We start from the raw sequence: 21,821 nt of genomic DNA, 5'->3' as shown, positions 1-21,821 counted from the left end.
TCTTAAGTGACTCGTTTCAGCTAGTTTAATCTTGTTCTTGGCTTGCACCATGTCTTGTTGAGGTGTTTTGACTGATTTCGTGTGAATGCTAAAATTCGCTTGCTAGCTAACCACTATAACGATATATTTGAGAGAAAGTGCTCATTGTGCAAATGTATTTATGTTTCCAGTAAACATTGGAGACGAAATGTAGTTAACATGTCAACAATCTAAGCCAACCACGTCCGCTTTGCCCAATTTAGAGTTGGACATAATTTGAGGAACATTTGTTTGTGGAACATTTGTTCCGTGTCTGTTTCCAGTCGGTAACATTATTATCCTAGTGTGCATCTCTGAAACTAGCTAGCTAGTAGCCGCTAAACATGGCTACAGTTCTCCCACCCAGACCTTGCGATAGCAACCCTGCGACCCCGGGAGCGCAGTCTATAAAGGTAAACTTGGCAAATATATCTTAACACAATATACACATTGCTGGCCATATACATGCTAATAATGTGTTGAAGACAACATGCTAAGGTGCGCGCTAACGAAAACACATCAACCTCAAACTCCTTTGTTGTCATCAAACCTACCGCCGTTTCGCTAGTTAGCTAACTTTATAAATATTTACAAATTACAATTTAATACAGTAGTAGGCCACGTTAGTTACTAGTTTTATTCAGCGTTGTTGAACGCATGACACTTGTTATGTAGATTATTGTTAGCTATGTTACTATATGGGGGAGATCGATGTGTTGTAAATTGTGTCGTTGTTAACTAACGTTAACGACTAGGAATACCTAGCGTTACTAGCTAGTTATCCATACCGTTAGCTAACTAACTTGCTTAGCTAGCATAGTGTCTCGCTATCTAGCTAGATACTTAACTAGCTGTTTAGTGTGCCAGTATATCATAGTTTTTGTTTACATCGTGTCTCATTAGACTTCTGTCCAAGTCCAATGCTCCTTGTTTTGCCTCTAGGCTTGCCTAATAAATCAGACTGTGATACCAATTCTTGGTATACCGTCTGAAACAAAGCACTGCAAAAACTTGGAAAGTTTCCTTACAAGGTAGAATGTTAAATACATTTACTCGACCAGTTGTCTGTGCAGACGGTCGAAATTGGAGACAAAATATCCACAGGAGGGCCTCCCGAGCGGTCTAAGGCACTGCAGTGCTTGAGGCGTCACTATAGCCCTGAGTTCGATTCCAGGCTGCAGCCTGTCACAGCCGACCATGACTGGGAGACCCATGAGGCGGAGCACAATTGGCCCAGCGTCATCCGGGTTAGGGGAGGGTTTGACCGGCCGGGATTTCCTTGTCCCATCGCGCTCTAGCGACTCCTTGTGGCAGGCCGGGCGCCTGCAAGCTGAAATCGGTAGCCAGTTGGACGGCGTTTCCTCCGACACATTGGTGCGGCTTGCTTCCGGGTTAAGCGAGCAGTGTGTCAAGAAGCAGTGCGGCTTGGCAGGGTTGTGTTTCGGAGGATGCATGACTCTCGACCTTCACCTCTCCCGAGTCTGTAGGAGAGTTGCAGCGATGGGACAAGACTGACTACCAATTGGATATCATGACAATTGGGGAGAAAGGGGGTAAAAGTAAATAAATAAAATAAAAAAACATCCACAGGAAAGTATTATTTACTTGACTTTTTAGAGCGCTGGTACTGCTATTAAAGTCTATCACCTGGCACATGCGCAAAACCATGTAAACACCTGCAAGACTTGGGATAGTATGAATGCATCGCAAGCATATTCTTCCGTCTTGTGCACGTGCCTTGGGTCATGACCAAACAAATTCTTGATTGCCACACAGAGACCTGCGTTTGGAAGTCAGTTTAATAATTATTTACTGTGGATATTTTGTCTTAAATTACAACCAGTTGAAGGACCAACCCCATGGACAATCGTCAGATTAAGTTAAAATTTGATTCAACATTCGTGACAGACAAGGGACGTTCTATGTAAATGTGCGCGGCTATGCGGTACAGACAATGGAGGGCATCACTACAATTGGGACTAGGCCTACCTCAAGGCTAGCCACAGGAGGTTGGTGGCACCTTAATTGGGGAGGACGGGCTTGTGGAAATGGCTGGAGAGGAATAAGTGGAATGGTATCAAATACACAGAACATGTTCATGCCATTCCATTTGCTCCGTTCCAGACATTATTATGAGCCGTCCTCCCCTCAGCAGCCTCCACTGGCTAGCCCAATAATGGACTTAATGAGACTAATGTTACTTCTTATAGTCCAAGGACCTTACGTGTTCTGCTTCGAGGCGAATTGGCTTTGTCAGGCACAATTGATAAAACTCCATCTAAATGTGAATGTATTCTCAATTGCGGTACAGTCCTATAAACATAAAGCCCTTTACTTTCATATCACATCAAAATAATTTCACAAATGCAAAATATACACTTACTGTTAAGTAGTTTCAACACAGTTGCAGCCAACAGTATTTTTCAGTGACCAGGTTTATGGTATCAGTCTTCCGTTTACACACAGGTGTTTGGAGACGCAGATGGCTAATTAGAACAGCTAGTGGTATCAGTCTTCCATCGGTTTAATGTAAACAAGCGCTGCAACATGGAAATATGGCAATGTGGGAACCCTAACCCTATAAAGATGTGTAGTAGGGATGTGACAAATTTACAAATTTTCTTAACTTTTAAAACGGCCCTTTTCTATATCGGGTTTTCGTTAAAACGATAGAACGTTTCATAAAATTCCATGCGCATTCACAATGCAGCTGCGCTACTGCCAGCAACGGGTTGGGTCTCACGGTGCGTCCTTTTCAGATGGTTAAGCATTGCACCTGTACTACCATTACTGTACCTCAATTCCACCTCGCAAAGTTAGCATTTCCTTCTCATGTACCTTCTCAAAGTATTGCCATACAGGACTTTGCTGCTATCGCTTGCCTTTCTCTGCCATTTTTCCAACTGTTAACGACGTAGTCATGGAGCGTCGACTCCAAAATAATTGATTCCTCCTTGCACGTCGACTCCCATTTCTGAGTGTCAAGATTAGATTCGTAAGGAATCGACTCTTAAGATGCAGTATTTTTGGAACGGAGGAGACTGATTTAGTTGCCAAGACTGAACACACACAAAGAGAAAGAGCACGGGTGTAATCATTAGTCGAAACAGTTGCAAAACTTTTTGCAACTAAAAGGAGAGTTTCTATTGGACAATAGCAGGTAGGTCTCTCCCTCCCCGTTTCATTCGGTTTGCTTTCGCTTAAGATACATTTTGCAACAGAATCTGTGTAATGAATATGCCCCAGGCAAGCCAGCGCGAGGGAGAGCGAGGAGGGGGCAGGCAGAAAAAAGCGTGGTGCGCATATGTCTTGGTAATCTATCTTGCATGCCTTGCAAATTCACCAAAGTAGCCTAAAATTCTATTTAAATTACACAACTTTCCCCGGCCTTTATAGCCTATTGTCTAGTTAGGCTTTAACACGGAAAATAATATGTTTTGTGGTAACTGCACTGCCATAAACATTTCGTGGGGAAACGTTTAGGATTTTTCTTAACGTTAAGGACCACAAGTTTTGACGTTTAAACGTTCACACCCCTAGTGTGTGGTAATTTATCCTTAAAAAAAATATATATATTTATCGCTGATAAGAAAGATCTGTTCCTTCTGTTTCCAAAACCATACCGCAAGAGATGCGTGTTAATGTTTAGAACAAGCGTCGGGGCTCTTGACAAAACTCCCCTGGCCAGAAGATACTATCATCAATAGATGCTAAAGGGACAGTGCCTTCAGAAAGTATTCATACCCCTTGACTTATTCCACATTTTGTTGTGTTACAGCCTGAATTCAAAATGGATTAAATCTATTTTTTTCTCTCACCTATCTACACAGAATACCCCATAATGACAAAGAGAAAACATGTTTTGTGATATTTTACATACAGTTGAAGTTGGAAGTTTACATACACTTAGGTTGGAGTCATTAAAAGTCGTTTTTCAACTACTCCACAAATTTCTTGTTAACAAACTATAAGTTTGGCAAGTCGGTTAGGACATCTACTTTGTGCATGACACAACAATTGTTTACAGACAGATTATTTCACTTATAATTCACTGTATCACAATTCCAGTGGGCCAGAAGTTTACATACACTATGTTGACTGTGCCTTTAAACAGCTTGGAAAATTCAGGAAAATTATGTCATGGCTTTAGAAGCTTCTGATTTCATCATTTGAGTCAATTGGAGGTGTACCTGTGGATGTATTTCAAGGCCTACCTTCAAACTCAGTGCCTCTTTGCTTAACATCATGGGAAAATCAAAATAAATCAGCCAAGACCTCAGAAAAGAAATTGTGGACCTCCACAAGTCTGGTTCATCCTTGGGAGCAATTTCCAAACGCCTGAAGGTACCACGTTCATCTGTACAAACAATAGTACGCAAGTATAAACACCATGGGACCACACAGCCGTCAATACCGCTCAGGAAGGAGACGCGTTCTGTCTCCTAGAGATTAACGTACTTTGGTGTGAAAAGTGCAAATCAATCCCAGAACAACAGCAGAGGACCTTGTGAAGATGCTGGAGAAAACGGGTACAAAAGTATCTATATCCACAGTAAAACGAGTCCTATATCGACATAACCTGAAAGGCCGCTCAACAAGGAAGAAGCCACTGCTCCAAAACCGCCATAAAAAAACCAGACTACGGTTTGCAACTGCACATGGGGACAAAGATCGTACTTTTTGGAGAAATGTCCTCTGGTCTGATTAAACAAAAATATAACTGTTTGTCCATAATGACCATTGTTATGTTTGGAGGAAAAGGGGAGTAGCTTGCAAGCCGAAGAACACCATCCCAACCGTGAAGCACGGGGGTGGCAGCATCATGCTGTGGGGGTGCTTTGCTGCAGGAGGGACTGGTGCACTTCACAAAATAGATGGCATCATGAGGAAGGAAAATGATGTGTATATATTGAAGCAACATCTCAAGACATCAGTCAGGATGTTAAAGCTTGGTCGCAAATGGGTCTTCCAAATGGACAATGACCCCAAGCATACTTCCGAAGTTGTGGCAAAATGGCTTAAGGACAACAAAGTCAAGGTATTGGAGTGGCCATCCAAAGCCCTGACCTCAATCCTATAGAATATTTGTGGGCAGAACTGAAAAAGTGTGTGCGAGCAAGGAGGCCTACAAACCTGACTCAGTTACACAAGCTCTGTCAGGAGGAATGGGCCAAAATTCACCCAACTTATTGTGTGAAGCTTATGGAAGGCTACCCGAAACGTTTGACCCAAGTTAAACAATTTAAAGGCAATGTTACCAAATACTAATTGAGTGTACATTTTTACTAGGATTAAATGTCAGAAATGGTGAAAAACAGAGTTTAAATGTATTTGGCTAAGGTGTATGTAAACTTCCGACTTCAACTGTAAGTATTCACGTCTGAGTCAATACATGTTAAAATCACCTTTGGCAGCGATTACAGCTGTGAGTCTTTCTGGGTAAGTCTAAGAGCTTTGCAGTTTGCACATCTGGATTGTACAACATTTGCACATTATTCCTTTTAAAATTCTTCAAGCTCTGTCAATTGGTTGTTGATCATTGCTAGACAGCCATTTTCAAGTCTTGCCATAGATTTTCAAGCCGATTTTTAAGTCAAAACTGTAGCTAGGCCACTCAGGAACATTCAATGTCGTCTTGGTAAGCAACTCCAGTGTATATTTAGCCTTATGTTTTAGGTTATTGTCCTGCTGAAAGGTTAATTTGGCTCCAAGTGTATGTTGGAAAACAGACTGAACCAGGTTTTCCTCTAGGATATTGCCTGTGCTTAGTTCTATTACGTTTATTTTTATCCTAAAAAACTGCTTAGCCCTTGCTGATGACAAGCATACCGATAACATGATGCAGCCACCACCATGCTTGAAAATATAACATTTTGTATTCAGTACATGAAGTTAATTTCTTTGCCATATTTTTTCGCAGTTTTACTTTAGTGCCTTATTGCAAGCAGGATGCATGTTTTGGAATATTGCTATTCTGTACAGGCTTCCTTCTTTTCACTCTGTCATTTAGGTTAGTATTGTGGAGAAACTACAATGTTATTGATCCATCCTCAGTTTTCTCCTATCATAACCATTAAACTCTGTTTTAAAGTCACCATTGGCCTCATGTTGAAATCCCTGTGCGGTTTCCTTCCTCTCTGGCAACTGAGTTTGGACGCCTGTATCTTTGTAGTGTCTAGGTGTATTGATACACCATCCAAAGTGTAATTCATAACTTCACCATGCTCAAAGGGATATTCAATGTCTGCTTTATTTAAATGTACCCATCTACCAATAGGTGCCCTTCTTTGCGAGGCATTGGAAAACCTCCCTGGTCTTTGTGGTTGAATCTGTGTTTGAAATTCACTGCTCGACTGAGGGACCTTGCAGATAATTGTATGTGTGGAGTACAAAGATGACGTAGTCATTAAAAAAATTATGTTAAACACTATTATTGCACACAGAGTGAGTCCATGCAACTTATGTGACTTGTTAAGGATATTTTTTACTCCTGAACGTATTAAGGCTTGGTATAACAAAGGCGTTGAATACTTATTGACTCAAGATTTTTCAGCGTTTCATTTTTAATTCATTTGTACACATTTCTTAAAACAATTCCACTTCGATATTATGGGGAATTATGTGTGTAGGCCAATAACACAACATCCACCTGGCTACCCCTTCCCCGGCCACCAGCTCTGCACCCTCCGCTGCAACTTGCCCATGCCCCCCCCCCCCCCCCCGTGCTGGTCATGGGTGCACCTCAGCCACGCTCAAGGTCCTAAACAATATAATAACCGCGATCGATAAAAGACAGTCCTGTGCAGCCGTCTTCATCGACCTGGCTTTTGACTCTGTCAATCTCCGCATTCTTATTGGCAGACTAAATAGCCTTGGTTTCTCAAATGACTGCCTCGCCTGGTTCACCAACTACTTCTCAGATTGAGTTCAATGTGTCAAATCGGAGGGCCTGTTGTCTGGACCTCTGGCAGTCTCTATGGGGGTGCCACAGGGTTCAATTCTCGGGCCGACTCTATTCTCTGTGTATATCAATGACGTCGCTCTTGCTGCTGGTGACTCTCAGATCCACCTCTACGCAGACGACACCATTTTGTATACATCTGGCCCTTCATTGGACACTGTGTTAACAAACCTACAAACAAGCTTCAATGCCATACAACACTCCTTCCGTGGCCTCCAACTGCTCTTAAACGCTAGTAAAACTAAATGCATGCTCTTCAATCGAACGCTGCTTGCACCCGCCCGCCCGACTAGAATCACCACTCTCGGCGGGTCTGACTTAGAATATGTGGACAACTACAAATACCTAGGTGTCTGGTTAGACCGTAAACTCTCCTTCCAGACTCACATTAAGCATCTCCAATCCAAAGTTAAATCTAGAATCGGCTTCCTATTTCGCAACAAAGCCTCCTTCACTCATGCTGCCAAACATGCCCTCGTAAAACTGACTATCCTACCGATCCTTGACTTCGGCGATGTCATTTACAAAATACACTACTCAGCAAATTGGATGTAGTCTATCACAGTGCCATCCGTTTTGTCACCAAAGCCCCATATACTACCCACCATTGTGACCTGTACACTCTCGTTGGCTGGCCCTCACTACATATTCGTTGCCAAACCCACTGGCTCCAGGTCATCTATAAATCACTTCTAGGCAAATCCCCGCCTTATCTTAGCTCATTGGTCACCATAGCAACACCCACCCGTAGTATGTGTTCCAGCAGGTATATCTCACTGGTCATCCCCAAAGCCAACACCTCCTTTGGCCGCCATTCCTTCCAGTTCTCTGCTGCCAATGACTAGAACGAACTGCAAAAATCTCTGAAGCTGGAGACACTTATCTCCCTCACTAACTTTAAGCATCAGTTGTCAGAGCAGCTTACCGATCACTGCACCTGTACACAGCCCATCTGTAATCCTATTTATTGCCTTACCTCCATAACTTACTACATTTGCACACACTGTATATAGATTTTCTATTGTGTTATTGACTGTACGTTTTGTTTTTGTTTATTCCATATGGAACTCTGTGTTGTTTTTATCGCACTGCTTTGCTTTATCTTGGCCAGGTCGCAGTTGTAAATGAGAACTTGTTCTCAACTGGCTTACCTGGTTAAATAAAGGTGAAAAAAAAAAAAACTCATTTAATCCATTTAAAATTCAGGCTGTAACACAACAAAATGTGGAGAAATTCAAGGGGTTTGAATACCTTCTGAAGGCACTATAGTTGGCATCTATGAATGTGTTACCTCTAGGCTTGCTATTTACATTAAAAAAAAAAACATTTTAGTAATTTAGCAGACGCTCTTATCCAGAGCGACTTACAGTAGGTTGTGAGGCCGGTTGGATGTACTGCCAAATGTTCTAAAACTACTTATGGTAGAGAAATTAACATTAAATTATTTGGCAATAGCTCTGGTGGACATTCCTGCAGTCAGCATGCCAATTGCACATTCCCTCAACTTGAGACATACTGTATGTGGCATTGTGTTGTGACAAAACTGCACATTTTAGAGTGGGCTTTTGTCCCCAGCACAAGGTGCACCTGTGTAAAGATCATGATGTTTAATCAGTGCCTTGATATGCCAGACCTGTCAGGTAGATGGATTATCCTGGTAAAGGAGAAATGCTCACTAACAGGGATGTAAACAAATTTGTGCACAACATTTGAGAGAAAAATAAGCTTTTTGTGTGTAATGAACATTTCTGGGATCTTTTATTTCAGCTCATGAAACATGAGACCATTTTACATGTTGCATTTACATTTTTGTTCAGTGTAGGAAATTAACTCACCCCTTGAGATCTGAAAACATCCAACAAACTTTTATTCTGTAGAGAACTATTAACTTTAACAAGTAATACTTAAGGTGTTTTGTATATCCTAACTGTATTTTTAGGATGACATTGAGGAAGTGTCCAATGATGGCAGTCAAGCTCCAAAAAGGCGGCGCATGGGTTCAGGCGACAGTTCCAGAAGTTGCGACACCTCCAGTCAGGAACTTGGGTATGTGGTAAGGTCGTATCTGAAGGCGTAGATAGACATATTTGCATCACTACTTCCTAATAGACCACGCCCAATGCCCAATCCCCAATACAAACACTTAGGCTGTTTTTTCACAGGCAGCCCAATTCTGATATTTATTTTCACTAATTGGTCTTTTGACCAATCACATCAGATCTTTTCACATAGATCTTTTTCAGAGCTGATCTGATTGGTCAAAATACCAATTAGTGAAAGAAATATCAGAATTGGACTGGTCTAAACGCAGCCTACGTGTCTAACATAGGCTTAAGACTTTACCCTGCTCTTAACCTTTCAGTCATACGTGCGTTTCCCCAGGGTCACATACTTCTCAGCAGAAAATCTGACCGAGTACAGGTGGCCCTCAGATGGCAGTGGGGAGTACTATATGTTGCAAGAACAAGTCAGTGAATATCTGGGAGTGACTTCATTCAAGCGAAAATATCCAGGTAATGTGGCTTAACGTTTGGCATATATGCTGTAGGATCATTGTGTGTCAATTTGATGATTAGGCTAATAGGATATAACGAGTCTATCGGTATGCTATACTGATGTTAAACTGGTCACTCTCTGGCTAACCATGCTTTATCTTAATAATATATGCCATTTAGCAGACGCTTTTATCCAAAGCAACTTAGTCATGCGTGTATACATTTATACACCCACTACACTGGCGTTACAAGCTCGATGTTCAACCAACTGAGCTACAAAGGACCATCAAAGGAAATAAACCTTCAGGCTTTGTTTATATCGTCAATTTTTTTATATATGTAATGTTGTCTCTGGTTGGAGCAGCCTACTACTTTTAATTATCCAATAAATTCAATAAATTATTCTTTTAGATTTGGAAAGGAGAGACCTCTCCCACAAGGAGAAGCTATATCTGAGGGAGCAAAATGTCATCACCGAGACACAGTGCACCTTGGGTGAGAACTTAGAAACATGGAGTTGTTGCGTAATCAGGAAGAGCTTGGGCCAAAGCCATCCCAATAGTTGTTTTGGGGAATTAGGCCACTCCTTACAGTGGGGAAAAAAGTATTTAGTCAGCCACCAATTGTGCAAATTCTCCCACTTAAAAAGATGAGAGAGGCCTGTAATTTTCATCATAGGTACACGTCAACTATGACAGACAAAATGAGGGAAAGAAATCCAGAAAATCACATTGTAGGATTTTCAATGAATTTATTTGCAAATGATGGTGGAAAATAAGTATTTGGTCAATAACAAAAGTTTCTCAATACTTTGTTATATACCCTTTGTTGGCAATGACACAGGTCAAACGTTTTCTGTAAGTCTTCACAAGGTTTTCACACACTGTTGCTGGTATTTTGGCCCATTCCTCCATGCAGATCTCCTCTAGAGCAGTGATGTTTTGGGGCTGTCGCTGGGCAACACAGACTTTCAACTCCCTCCAAAGATTTTCTATGGGGTTGAGATCTGGAGACTGGCTAGGCCACTCCAGGACCTTGAAATGCTTCTTACGAAGCCACTCCTTCGTTGTCCGGGCGGTGTGTTTGGGATCATTGTCATGCTGAAAGACCCAGCCACGTTTCATCTTCAATGCCCTTGCTGATGGAAGGAGGTTTTCACTCAAAATCTCACGATACATGGCCCCATTCATTCTTTCCTTTACACTGATCAGTCGTCCTGGTCCCTTTGCAGAAAAGCAGCCCCAAAGCATGATGTTTCCACCCCCATGCTTCACAGTAGGTATGGTGTTCTTTGGATGCAACTCAGCATTCTTTGTCCTCCAAACACGACGAGTTGAGTTTTTACCAAAAAGTTATATTTTGGTTTCATTTGACCATATGACATTCTCCCAATCCTCTTCTGGATCATCCAAATGCACTCTAGCAAACTTCAGACGGGCCTGGACATGTACTGGCTTAAGCAGGGGGACACGTCTTGCACTGCAGGATTTGAGTCCCTGGCGGCGTAGTGTGTTACTGATGGTAGGCTTTGTTACTTTGGTCCCAGCTCTCTGCAGGTCATTCACTAGGTCCCCCCGTGTGGTCTGGGATTTTTGCTCACCGTTCTTGTGATCATTTTGACCCCACAGGGTGAGATCTTGCGTGGAGCCCCAGATCGAGGGAGATTATCAGTGGTCTTGTATGTCTTCCATTTCCTAATAATTGCTCCCACAGTTGATTTCTTCAAACCAAGCTGCTTACCTATTGCAGATTCAGTCTTCCCTGCCTGGTGCAGGTCTACAATTTTGTTTCTGGTGTCCTTTGACAGCTCTTTGGTCTTGGCCATAGTGGAGTTTGGAGTGTGACTGTTTGAGGTTGTGGACAGGTGTCTTATATACTGATAACAAGTTCAAACAGGTGCCATTAATACAGGTAACGAGTGGAGGACAGAGAAGCCTCTTAAAGAAGAAGTTACAGGTCTGTGAGAGCCAGAAATCTTGCTTGTTTGTAGGTGACCAAATACTTATTTTCCACCATAATTGCAAATAAATTCATTAAAAATCCTACAATGTGATTTTCTGGATTTTTTTTCCTCAATTTGTCTGTCATAGTTGACGTGTACCTATGATGAAAATTACAGGCCTCTCTCATCTTTTTAAGTGGGAGAACTTGCACAATTGGTAGCTGACTAAATACTTTTTTTCCCCACTGTACCTTGAAACTGTATACATTAAGTAATTGTGAATCTCTTTTTCCAGGCTTGACTGCTTTACGAAGTGATGAAGTAATTGATTTGATGATCAAGGAGTACCCGGGCAAGCATGCTGAGTATTCTGTCATCCTCCAAGAGAGGGAGCGCCAGAGGATAGCAAAAGAGTACTCTGTAAGTACTCTCAGTTCAGAGCGTATCACTAATGTTAGTATGCTCCGCAAGATTGACACATTTTAGTTGACTCAAAGTTACAGTTTCGTCTTTGCTTATTTTTTATTTTTTTATACACTGCTCAAAAAAATAAAGGGAACACTAAAATAACACATCCTAGATCTGAATGAATGAAATAATCGTATTAAATACTTTTTTCTTTACATAGTTGAATGTGCTGACAACAAAATCACACAAAAAGTATCAATGGAAATCAAATGTATCAACCCATGGAGGTCTGGATTTGGAGTCACCCTCAAAATTAAAGTGGAAAACCACACTACAGACTGATCCAACTTTGATGTAATGTCCTTAAAACAAGTCAAAATGAGGCTCAGTAGTGTGTGTGGCCTCCACGTGCCTGTATGACCTCCCTACAACGCCTGGGCATGCTCCTGATGAGGTGGCGGATGGTCTCCTGAGGGATCTCCTCCCAGACCTGGACTAAAGCATCCGCCAACTCCTGGACAGTCTGTGGTGCAACGTGGCGTTGGTGGATGGAGCGAGACATGATGTCCCAGATGTGCTCAAAACCTGTCATGCTGGAGGATGTTGCAGGCAGCAGAACGTTCTCCACGGCGTCTCCAGACTCTGTCACGTCTGTCACATGTGCTCAGTGTGAACCTGCTTTCATCTGTGAAGAGCACAGGGCGCCAGTGGCGAATTTGCCAATCTTGGTGTTCTCTGGCAAATGCCAAACGTCCTGCACGGTGTTGGGCTGTAAGCACAACCCACACCTGTGGACGTCGGGCCCTCATACCACCCTCATGGAGTCTGTTTCTGACCGTTTGAGCAGACACATGCACATTTGTGGCCTGCTGGAGGTCATTTTGCAGGGCTCTGGCAGTGCTCCTCCTGCTCCTCCTTGCACAAAGGCGGAGGTAGCAGTCCTGCTGCTGGGTTTTTGCCCTCCTACGGCCTCCTCCACGTCTCCTGATGTACTGGCCTGTCTCCTGGTAGCGCCTCCATGCTCTGGACACTACGCTGACAGACACAGCAAACCTTCTTGCCACAGCTCGCATTGATGTGCCATCCTGGATGAGCTGCACTACCTGAGCCACTTGTGTGGGTTGTAGACTCCGTCGTCTCATGCTACCACTAGAGTGAAAGCACAGCCAGCATTCAAAAGTGACCAAAACATCAGCCAGGAAGCATAGGAACTGAGAAGTGGTCTGTGGTCACCACCTGCAAAACCAGTCCTTTATTGGGGGTGTCTTGCTAATTGCCTATCATTTCCACCTGTTGTCTATTCCATTTGCACAACAGCATGTGAAATGTATTGTCAATCAGTGTTGCTTCCTAATTGGACAGTTTGATTTCACAGAAGTGTGATTGACTTGGAGTTACATTGTGTTGTTTAAGTGTTCCCTTTATTTTTTTGAGCAGTGTAGCTTTGGTGTGGATGATAAATGGGAGTGTAAATGCATGTTACAACAGTCTTTGACTTGAGTTTCCAGATTATATTTTCACTCACAGTACATTAACTGTTGACATGATTATTCAATATGTTGCGGTGGTAACATTTTTATTTTTTATTTTTTTATATCTCCTAGAAAATGCAGCAACAAAACCATCAGAAGGTTGAAGCCAGTAAAGTGCCAGAGTACATAAAGAAAGCTGCCAAGAAAGCTGCTGAGTTCAACAGTAACTTCAACAGGGAAAGGATGGAAGAGAGAAGGGCATATTTTGACCTTCAGACACATGTACGTTAATACCTTAAATATACACATATAGGCTTAGTAGTCATACATATTTTGTATGTGTTTATAAGAACTCACACTTGTTCATGTTTGAGGAGATACAGTATATCAGTACATTGATAAACTGTATTACTTATTTATGTGGATATGAACGTGTAATTGAAGTAAGTTTCAACTAACTTTCTAACAGATTATCCAAGTACCCCAAGGGAGGTATAAAGTCCTTCCCCCAGAGAGAACCAAGACTGGACCCTATCCAGTGGCCCTCATCCCTGGGCAGTTCCAGGACTATTACAAAAGGTACGGTTCACTAACCAAAAAACTAGTCTTCATGAATGAGGTCCTGACCTCTAAAGATGTTTGAATAGCTGATAAATTGATGTTCCTGTGTTTGATACAGGTACTCTCCCAACGAACTGCGCTACTTGCCCCTGAACACAGCCCTGTTCGAGCCCCCACTGGACCCGGAGCTGCCTGCCCTGGACAGCGATGGGGATTCGGATGACGCAGATGAAAACAAGGGTGAAGAGGGCAAGAAAAATTCAGTAAGGAACTGGATTCTGGAAATGTTTTTACACACTTCACTTGATTTCAGAGCTAGAGATGCAATGACAATGAAATGCCTAGAGATGCTTTGTAAGTTGACTTCTATGTAAACTCCATGGCAGCTTGCTTGAATAGTAAGAACTGAATTGTGTTTACAGGACAGCTCATCTGGAAACACTTCAGATGGGGACAGTCAGCACAGTGGAGTGCAGTCAAAGGGCAAGGCCAAGGACAGGACTGCCACCCCGGCTAAAGATGCCACCCCACGCCCCAACCAACACAAATCTGTCCCTGGGTACAAGGTAGAAGAAAAAAGCCCCTGACTTTCTCCAACAGCACTTCTCTTCCCTTTCCCCTACTCTGCCACCTCTTCCAGCTTCTTCAGCACTTTCAGTAGAGAGACCCTCCTTTGTCCCCACCCCGATTTCTGGCCCTGTCACTCCTAACAGACACATTAACACTCCACCAGTTGGCAATAATTCTCTCTTGTGGCAGCACTCTGCCTTCCCTTTCCAATTGGTCCAGTTTGGTTGTGAACCGACCCTATGGTTAAAGAGACATTCCGGATCTTTGGCGACTACTTAAGTATTTTTTAAACCTCCCGCTTTGGGCTGGATGTGTCAATGTGTAGTTCATACATGCATAATCTATGAGAAAAATTACTGTCTTACCTCAATTGGCCACAAAATCCCTAGTTTGAAAGCAACTGTTTTCTGGAAGCTGTTTTGCCATTTTGAGCACTGCAGGCTTGACCCACGTGGGTCAGCCCCCTAGCAATTAGAGTTCCAGCCAATCTGCTTCAGCCCCTTGCCATTTTGAGTGACAGCTAGTAAGATGCACATTGACGAGTTGCACAGTGAAAGAAGAAGGCTGTCCTAGCCCAGCCCAGCGTTATCCAATGAGGTTGCAGGATGGGCCCAACGGCTCAGTGACACAGCAGAGAGAGAGAGAGAGAGAGAGAGAGAGCAATGACGTACTGCACATGTAAGCAGTTTTAGGGGACCCGCTCTGGCTCTTGAGCGTTACTTTCAGAACTACTGGCTAAAAAGTGCAAATCTTCCGGAAAGTCTCTTTAAAACAGTGATGGTTCCATACCAACCGTATGGTTAATACACTGATGGTGCCATATCAACCATATGGTTAAAAAACTGATGGTTCCATATCAGACTTTATGAGCAATAACATTTTGGAGTAGTTCTGTCACATCTGGGACTTGTTCTTCACTGCACTTTTGATTGGTCTTAAAGACTTATACATTTTTTACCCTATTCTTTGAATGTCTTAATATACCTCTTTTCTGTGTACTTAGCAACAGGCTAATTAAGACGAGAGCAGTTACAGTATATTTGGCTGCTAGATTCATTGTTTTTAAACAACATATTTCTTATGATACAGACTTTATAAGATGCATACATTTTATTTAGTAGTAGCACTAAAATTACGTTAATACTTGAGTGTTTGAAAGTTTTATAATTCAAGTTATATCTGTGTATATTAGTATGCTTTTAAACCAGTATTCTTGTGCCGTTATTCTATAACGGTTGTTTGATATTACCTTACAGACTGTTCTTTGTTTATTATGAGACTGGAGAACACAATGTCAGTGTGCCAGAGGCCTGTTAATACACATTCTATATGTTGGCTTTTTTACTTTCGGTTGCCTCTGAAATGTATTGTTGTGTTAAGTTTAAATTATTGATTAGTGGCATTTCCGGGATCAACATGATTTACTTTCTGTCAATCTGGCAATTTACTCTCATCTGTTTTACTGCAAGGGCAACATGGCAGATTAATACAATTTAGTTTGCCAAAAACGACAGCAAGAGCAGTAAGCACAAATATACATAGCTTGTCATGGTATGACTAGTATTACTACACCACAAACACCATATCATACATCAGGATTTGATCATTGGTCATTGATGGATGTGGAGAGCTCATAACTTTCCACAGGGATGGAGTTGTCTGTTACGTTTCCAATCAGCATGTTTCCGAAGGGAATTAGAATTATTTATTTTGAGTGCACACCACACTTTTAAACCAAACTTTGTAAAACTTTTATCTACTTACCCTCCATTTAATTTTAGGTATGTAATGCATCATAGATGTGTTCAGAATGTAACTATAACTTTCCAATATCGGTGCTCATTGAATTTAAGACTGAAGCCGATACAGATACAATACTTGCAGAATAATTTACCCAACCTATTATTGTCGCCATAGAGAACATGGCCTTAAAGTTTACTTTATTATAATTTTAATGTAAGGTAGAGTTCAGGAACTGTACAAGAAATTGATTATTTTCAGAATCATAATGGTATAAATTGCTTGTGTTGGCACTACACTGCAGGGGTAGCCATCTGAAGTCTAACAGAAAATATGTAACCCTTTCTTTCTTCTTGTTTTGCACCAGTCAAATGAAACATTTCAGGATGGCAACACCAAACAGGTTGACATTTTAAAAATAGATATTTCCATGAACACACAGCCTACTTCATACTCATTGGCTGTATTCTCCCAATTGCTTGCACACATTCCCAATATTTGTGCAGACTGTGCACCTAAGTAGGTACAGTTTATGTTGATCCTTCAAAGCTCAATTTGTTCCTGACTTGTATACGTCTCTCTCTTAGAATTTCATGTGTCTTACGTGTTTGATTTGAGTGCAATGGCTTAAAGTTGTCCCTTTGATTGTCATACCTTCCTTTGGCTAAATCTTTGTTCTCCTAGTTTAGCTGGCACCCCTCTTTCTGTGATGACATCTTATATTCAATTAGCTGTATCCTTTATTAACTTAACTGTGTGTCTCAAACCTCCGGTTCGCCCTTCCACGTTTCGTTGTTTGTTTCTTAGAAAGGCTTTAACTGCTCTTATCTAATACAATACTTTTTATGTAGGAAAACGTTTGATATGTCAGTATTTAGACACAGTTAACCATTGAAATAAAGATTTCAAACAAATAGACTGTACAGAGATGTTTTGATTGTGTTAGCAGCAATCCTGTAATGAAATATCTGCAGGGAAAGAGGAGTTTTCCTCCTGTCAGAAATGACTTTGGCTAACTGCCTTTTATAAATGTGGGAAAACAATGGGTGGAAACACCTCGGTCTCCTCAGGAGGGACATTCAAGTGTTTAACCTGCTATGAGCGGCAATGGGGGACAGCGTGGCACATCCAAATTAATCTTAAATCAACTTGACCTCTTGGGTTTTGCCTTTGGAGTTCTTGAGATCCAATTATCGTAGTCTCCCAGTCCCCACGACTATATATAAGTGATGTCTACAAGCAAATTTCTGGTCATTTTTTATGTGGGAGCTTCTCAAAATTAGACAATAGGCTATTTCTAGTCATTCTTATTTGGGGGTGTGAAATAAGAAGCACTTAACAAGATTGGATCAATTGCGAGTGAAATAAATGAATATATACATCCTATCAGGCCTTTTAGGCTTTTACACATTGTACAGTATAATGTGTGTTGCTCAGAAGCCCTTTGTCACATGGTGCACTAGGCCTTGTTGCTAAAAATTATAGCATTGTTCTGCCCTTGCAGCCTAAGGTCATACCCAATGCTATATGTGGCATTTGCCAGAAGGGTAAGGAGTCCAACAAGAAAGGAAAGCCAGAAGCTCTCATTCACTGCTCACAGTGCAAGAACAGTGGTAAGTGGAACTTCTGTTTGTTTTTTAATTAAAACTGAAACAAATCACACTAGCTTGCATTTACAACATAGCATTGTTCATAATGAACATAAAGCTTCTAAAATATGAGCAGCAGAACTTTGTTTGATTAGCCTAGTCGTGATCACAAATTGGGATTATGCGGTGTGATTTGGAGTAGTGCTGTGGTGCGATTGATGCTCTGTGTGTGTGTGTGTGTGTCCCAGGTCACCCATCGTGCCTGGATATGAGTGAGGAGCTGATGGGCCTGATTAAGACCTACCCGTGGCAGTGCATGGAGTGTAAGACATGCACGGTGTGTGAGCAGCCCCACCACGAGGAGGAGATGATGTTCTGTGACAAGTGTGACCGGGGCTTTCACACCTTTTGCGTGGGCCTGGACTCTATCCCTCTAGGTGAGCTCTCTCTCTGGGGCTTTTGTAAATACTTTAAGGATGCATCATTCCTTCTTTCCTTGGTGAAATCTTTGTGATGGAATCATTGCTTACTCCTATCAATATGTGTGTTAGATCAGTGTTTACTTCATGGAAGGAAGGGTGGGTGTGTTTAAAAAATATATATATCTGTCTTGCTGTTGCACTCTCGCTCTCTCATTTTATCTAATGTAGTCTCATATGGAGTTTTGAGGTGATTGAATTTAGCTGGGTTTATGTGAAAACAGCAGTATTAATTTGCTTAGCCAACTGAGCTACTTGTCGGCTTGTGGTGAATAATGCTAAATTGGAAATCTGTTTTTAGAGTTTTCCAAGACTGTGCAGTCAAGGAGGGTTGTTTGTTACCTCAATTTGCTATAATTAGTGTAGCTGCACATTAAACATCAAAGTTCATGTTTGGAATGTGGTCAAAGTGATTTATAAGTGTTGAAATCAAATGTTATAAATAGCTGGTTTTTGTCTAGATGCCTTTTAGTCTGAAGGATCCCACAATGCAGTCTATTTTTTAGCCTTTGGTTTCATGTGGATGTACTGTGATATGTAACAACATTGTTTTTTTCTCCTCAGGTTGCTGGGTTTGTGAGTGTTGCAACAAGGAGTTCTCAACGCCCAAGAAAAAAGGAGGAATAAAAACACCCAAGAAGTCAAAATCTGCACAATAATAGAATGTGATTACAGACAATGATCAAATCAACAAGCTAATCCTCAATTCTAAAGATAGTTTTTGATAGTTTTTGTACTTTTGATTGTTAAGATTAAGTTTGGTAATCCTGTATATATGGATTTGCTTTGCCTCAATTGGATTTGAAATGTAATTGCCATTGAAGTAAAGATTTTTGCCAGTAAAAGCTTTTTTTAATAACCCATGACTGCCCTGATGTTTCATTAAAGCACAGATTATGTCCCTAAAATTCCCTTCCTGCCAGTGTCCCCCAATAAGTGCTCATCAAAGTGCTGACGGCAAATATTCTTTATTTACAGCCTATTCCTCTCAGGTGACAGTTACATTAGAATGCTAAATCAACCACCACATGTTATGTGAAGTTTCTAAGGCCACAGTCAATAGAACCAGACATACAGCAGGCACCACAATAGTTCTCATGTGTATTTGACAAGGACTCGCTTAAGTGCAACCAATTTGTCACCTGGAGGGCATGGCCCTGTGTAGCATCTGACCAGCTTTGTCCAGGTGAGAGTCAAAGGGGATCAGTTTGCCTCTTACTGTCACTTTGGGCCCAGGTGATGCTGTGAAGTCATATAGCAGCTGCCACGTGGCGACCAGGTAGACTACACTAAGTGACAGACGCATGCATGTCCCTGTCATCTGATAGGTGAGGGTGTGGAGTACAATGGGCAGTTTGGTACAGCAGCGAGCCACGTTGTAATAATACGCATGTGAACGCTCGCCGCTTGGCATAGAAAGGCCAGTGTTCCACTCAACAGCCGGTGTTTATTTTGAGGAGCCCAGTCAGTCAACATATCAGCGTTCAACAACTGAAGCCTGGCTTGGTCTGTTGAACAATGAGCTTGTGTAAATTGCCCTCTTATTTACAATGTATATCAGTCATTAGTTTAAATTAAATACTTTTTATCATAGGGGCTAGTAGAGGAATACTGGAAATGTGCAGTATGCGGTTTTATGCATACTGGTCTAGGGTCTCCTGAGTGGCGCAGTGGTCTAAGGCAGTGCTAGCTGTGCCACTAGAGATCCTGGTTCTAATCCAGGCTCTGTCGCAGCCGGCCGCGACCGGGAGACTCATGGGCGGCGCACAATTGGCCCAGCGTCATCCAGGGTAGGGGAGGGAATGGCCGGCAGGGATGTAGCTCAGTTGATAGAGCATGGCGTTTGCAACGCCAGGGTTGTGGGTTCGATTTCCACGGGGTATTCACTAACTGTAAGTCGCTCTGGATAAGAGCGTCTGCTAAATGACGTAAATGTAAATGTCTAAAGGGAGCAATAAAAGGTTGCTGTGCTTTATCCTAAATTACCACTAGATGGAAGCCAAGAGCTATTGTTGAGCCACCTTTGCTGTCCTTCAATCAAATCAAATCAAATTTTATTGGCCACATGCGCCGAATACAACAGGTGCAGACATTACAGTGAAATGCTTACTTACAGCCCTTAACCAACAGTGCATTTATTTTTAATAAAAAAGTAAAATAAAACAACAACAAAAAAGTGTTGAGAAAAAAAGAGCAGAAGTAAAATAAACAACATCCCTAGTTGGAATGAAAATGCTGTAGAGTAGAGAAGATGTCAAAGCGTCTCTTGAGTTTATGATTTGCTGCATAACATGTCAAACTCTGAGAATTTATTTTATTGCAATCTGCCAAACTGTTTTGCCCTGGAGTCCCATTGGCGCACTGAGATAAGGACGTCTTTATCACCAGGAGTCTTGAGGACCAGGATTTATGTTCAGATTCTGGAACACACTTTTTTTGATGGATTGCAAGACTTTTATGTGTTAAAAGACAATTTGTCATTAAATAAAACATTAACAGATCCTATCATAAAGCCAGCAGCAGTTCTCAGAGAGATGACAGCCGGTGGCTGTGTCTGACCCTCGCTTGTTCTGGGAACGTCCACTCTGCTTGTTCTGGGAACGTCCACTCTGCTTGTTCTGGGAACGTCCACTCTGCTTGTTCTGGGAACGTCCACTCTGCTTGTTCTGGGAACGTCCACTCTGCTTGTTCTGGGAACGTCCACTCTGCTTGTTCTGGGAACGTCCACTCTGCTTGTTCTGGGAACGTCCACTCTGCTTGTTCTGGGAACGTCCACTCTGCTTGTTCTGGGAACGTCCACTCTGCTTGTTCTGGGAACGTCCACTCTGCTTGTTCCTGTGTCCTCTGCTCCAGTATCGGTGCATGGGGACAATCACTGGGGAAGCCAAGCCAGGAAAGAAATGCCATATTACAACCTATGTGTTGTGATAATTGCGTTGTTTGCTCTATAACCTGTTAGTTCATATGCCTTGCGACCGTGATATACTGTGTATATAGGCCTAAGGCAGAGACAATAAGAAGACACAGTGGCAGAATATTTTCAACCACACATTTGTTTCATCACAAAACCGGAGAGCAACATCTGTCCGGTGGAGTCCACAAAACATATTGCATATAACAAACAGTTACATGACCTACAGCATGGTCAATCAAGTTAATGTTTCCGACATTTTCGGACTACTAAACAACTATTGATTTAGAACACTGGAGAGTTACAGCAAGTCACAAAGAAAACAGGAGCTGCCACTGCTATTCCAGCACCATTTCATCTAAAATATTTCAAAAACTATTAATTCCAATCAATGTAAGCTAAATATCATGTGGCTGTCCATGGTATTGATTTATTTATCTGTGTGTGTGTGTGTGTCCATAAGTAGAAAAACATGTTGACTCACCCTACTTGTAGAGAAACGGCAATGCCATTCTCTCTTTCATGTTGACGAAACGGTCTATGACTCTGTCATACAGTACACGCTTTTAGTTTTTGTTGTCCTAGGCTACCTGACTAAAATGCTTGCTCGCTAGCCTAACTTCCTTTCATGGGTAATGATGAGCCAGCTAGTTAACATTAGCCTACTACAAAGCT

The 21,821-nt window shown here is 41.9% G+C and overlaps 1 protein-coding gene across 2 annotated transcripts; it reads left to right on the top strand.

The window, feature by feature from the left end:
- Positions 1 to 294: 294 nt before the first annotated feature.
- phf10 (PHD finger protein 10) lies at positions 295 to 19,096 on the top strand. 2 transcript variants are annotated; one of them, XM_084142329.1, is made up of 12 exons: positions 295 to 431; positions 8,919 to 9,025; positions 9,362 to 9,492; positions 9,886 to 9,969; positions 11,712 to 11,836; positions 13,429 to 13,578; positions 13,766 to 13,875; positions 13,976 to 14,120; positions 14,280 to 14,423; positions 17,672 to 17,780; positions 18,005 to 18,193; positions 18,800 to 19,096. In XM_084142329.1, exons 1-12 carry the CDS (start codon positions 363 to 365, stop codon positions 18,892 to 18,894), a joined length of 1,458 nt encoding a protein of 485 aa, XP_083998455.1. In that variant the 5' UTR covers positions 295 to 362; the 3' UTR covers positions 18,895 to 19,096. The 2 variants fall into 2 exon arrangements, with proteins under 2 accessions (XP_083998455.1, XP_083998456.1); XM_084142330.1 differs by lacking the exon at positions 295 to 431 and having other exon boundaries at positions 8,962 to 9,032.
- The last annotated feature ends 2,725 nt before the right edge of the window (positions 19,097 to 21,821 follow it).

This window comes from Coregonus lavaretus, assembly GCF_964263955.1.
Source record: "Coregonus lavaretus genome assembly, chromosome: 25".
Taxonomy (NCBI): Eukaryota; Metazoa; Chordata; class Actinopteri; order Salmoniformes; family Salmonidae; genus Coregonus; species Coregonus lavaretus.
Note: the sequence above shows the minus strand (reverse complement) of the source record. Positions and strands in the feature narration are given on the sequence as shown.

Bases quoted from the DNA above. Each gene is read 5' to 3' on its own strand.
- phf10 (XM_084142329.1), top strand. From the start codon at position 363: ATGGCTACAGTTCTCCCACCCAGACCTTGCGATAGCAACCCTGCGACC. The intron at 13,876-13,975 runs GTACGGTTCACT...TGTTTGATACAG, and splicing joins TTCCAGGACTATTACAAAAG to GTACTCTCCCAACGAACTGC. The intron at 18,194-18,799 runs GTGAGCTCTCTC...TTTTCTCCTCAG, and splicing joins CCTGGACTCTATCCCTCTAG to GTTGCTGGGTTTGTGAGTGT.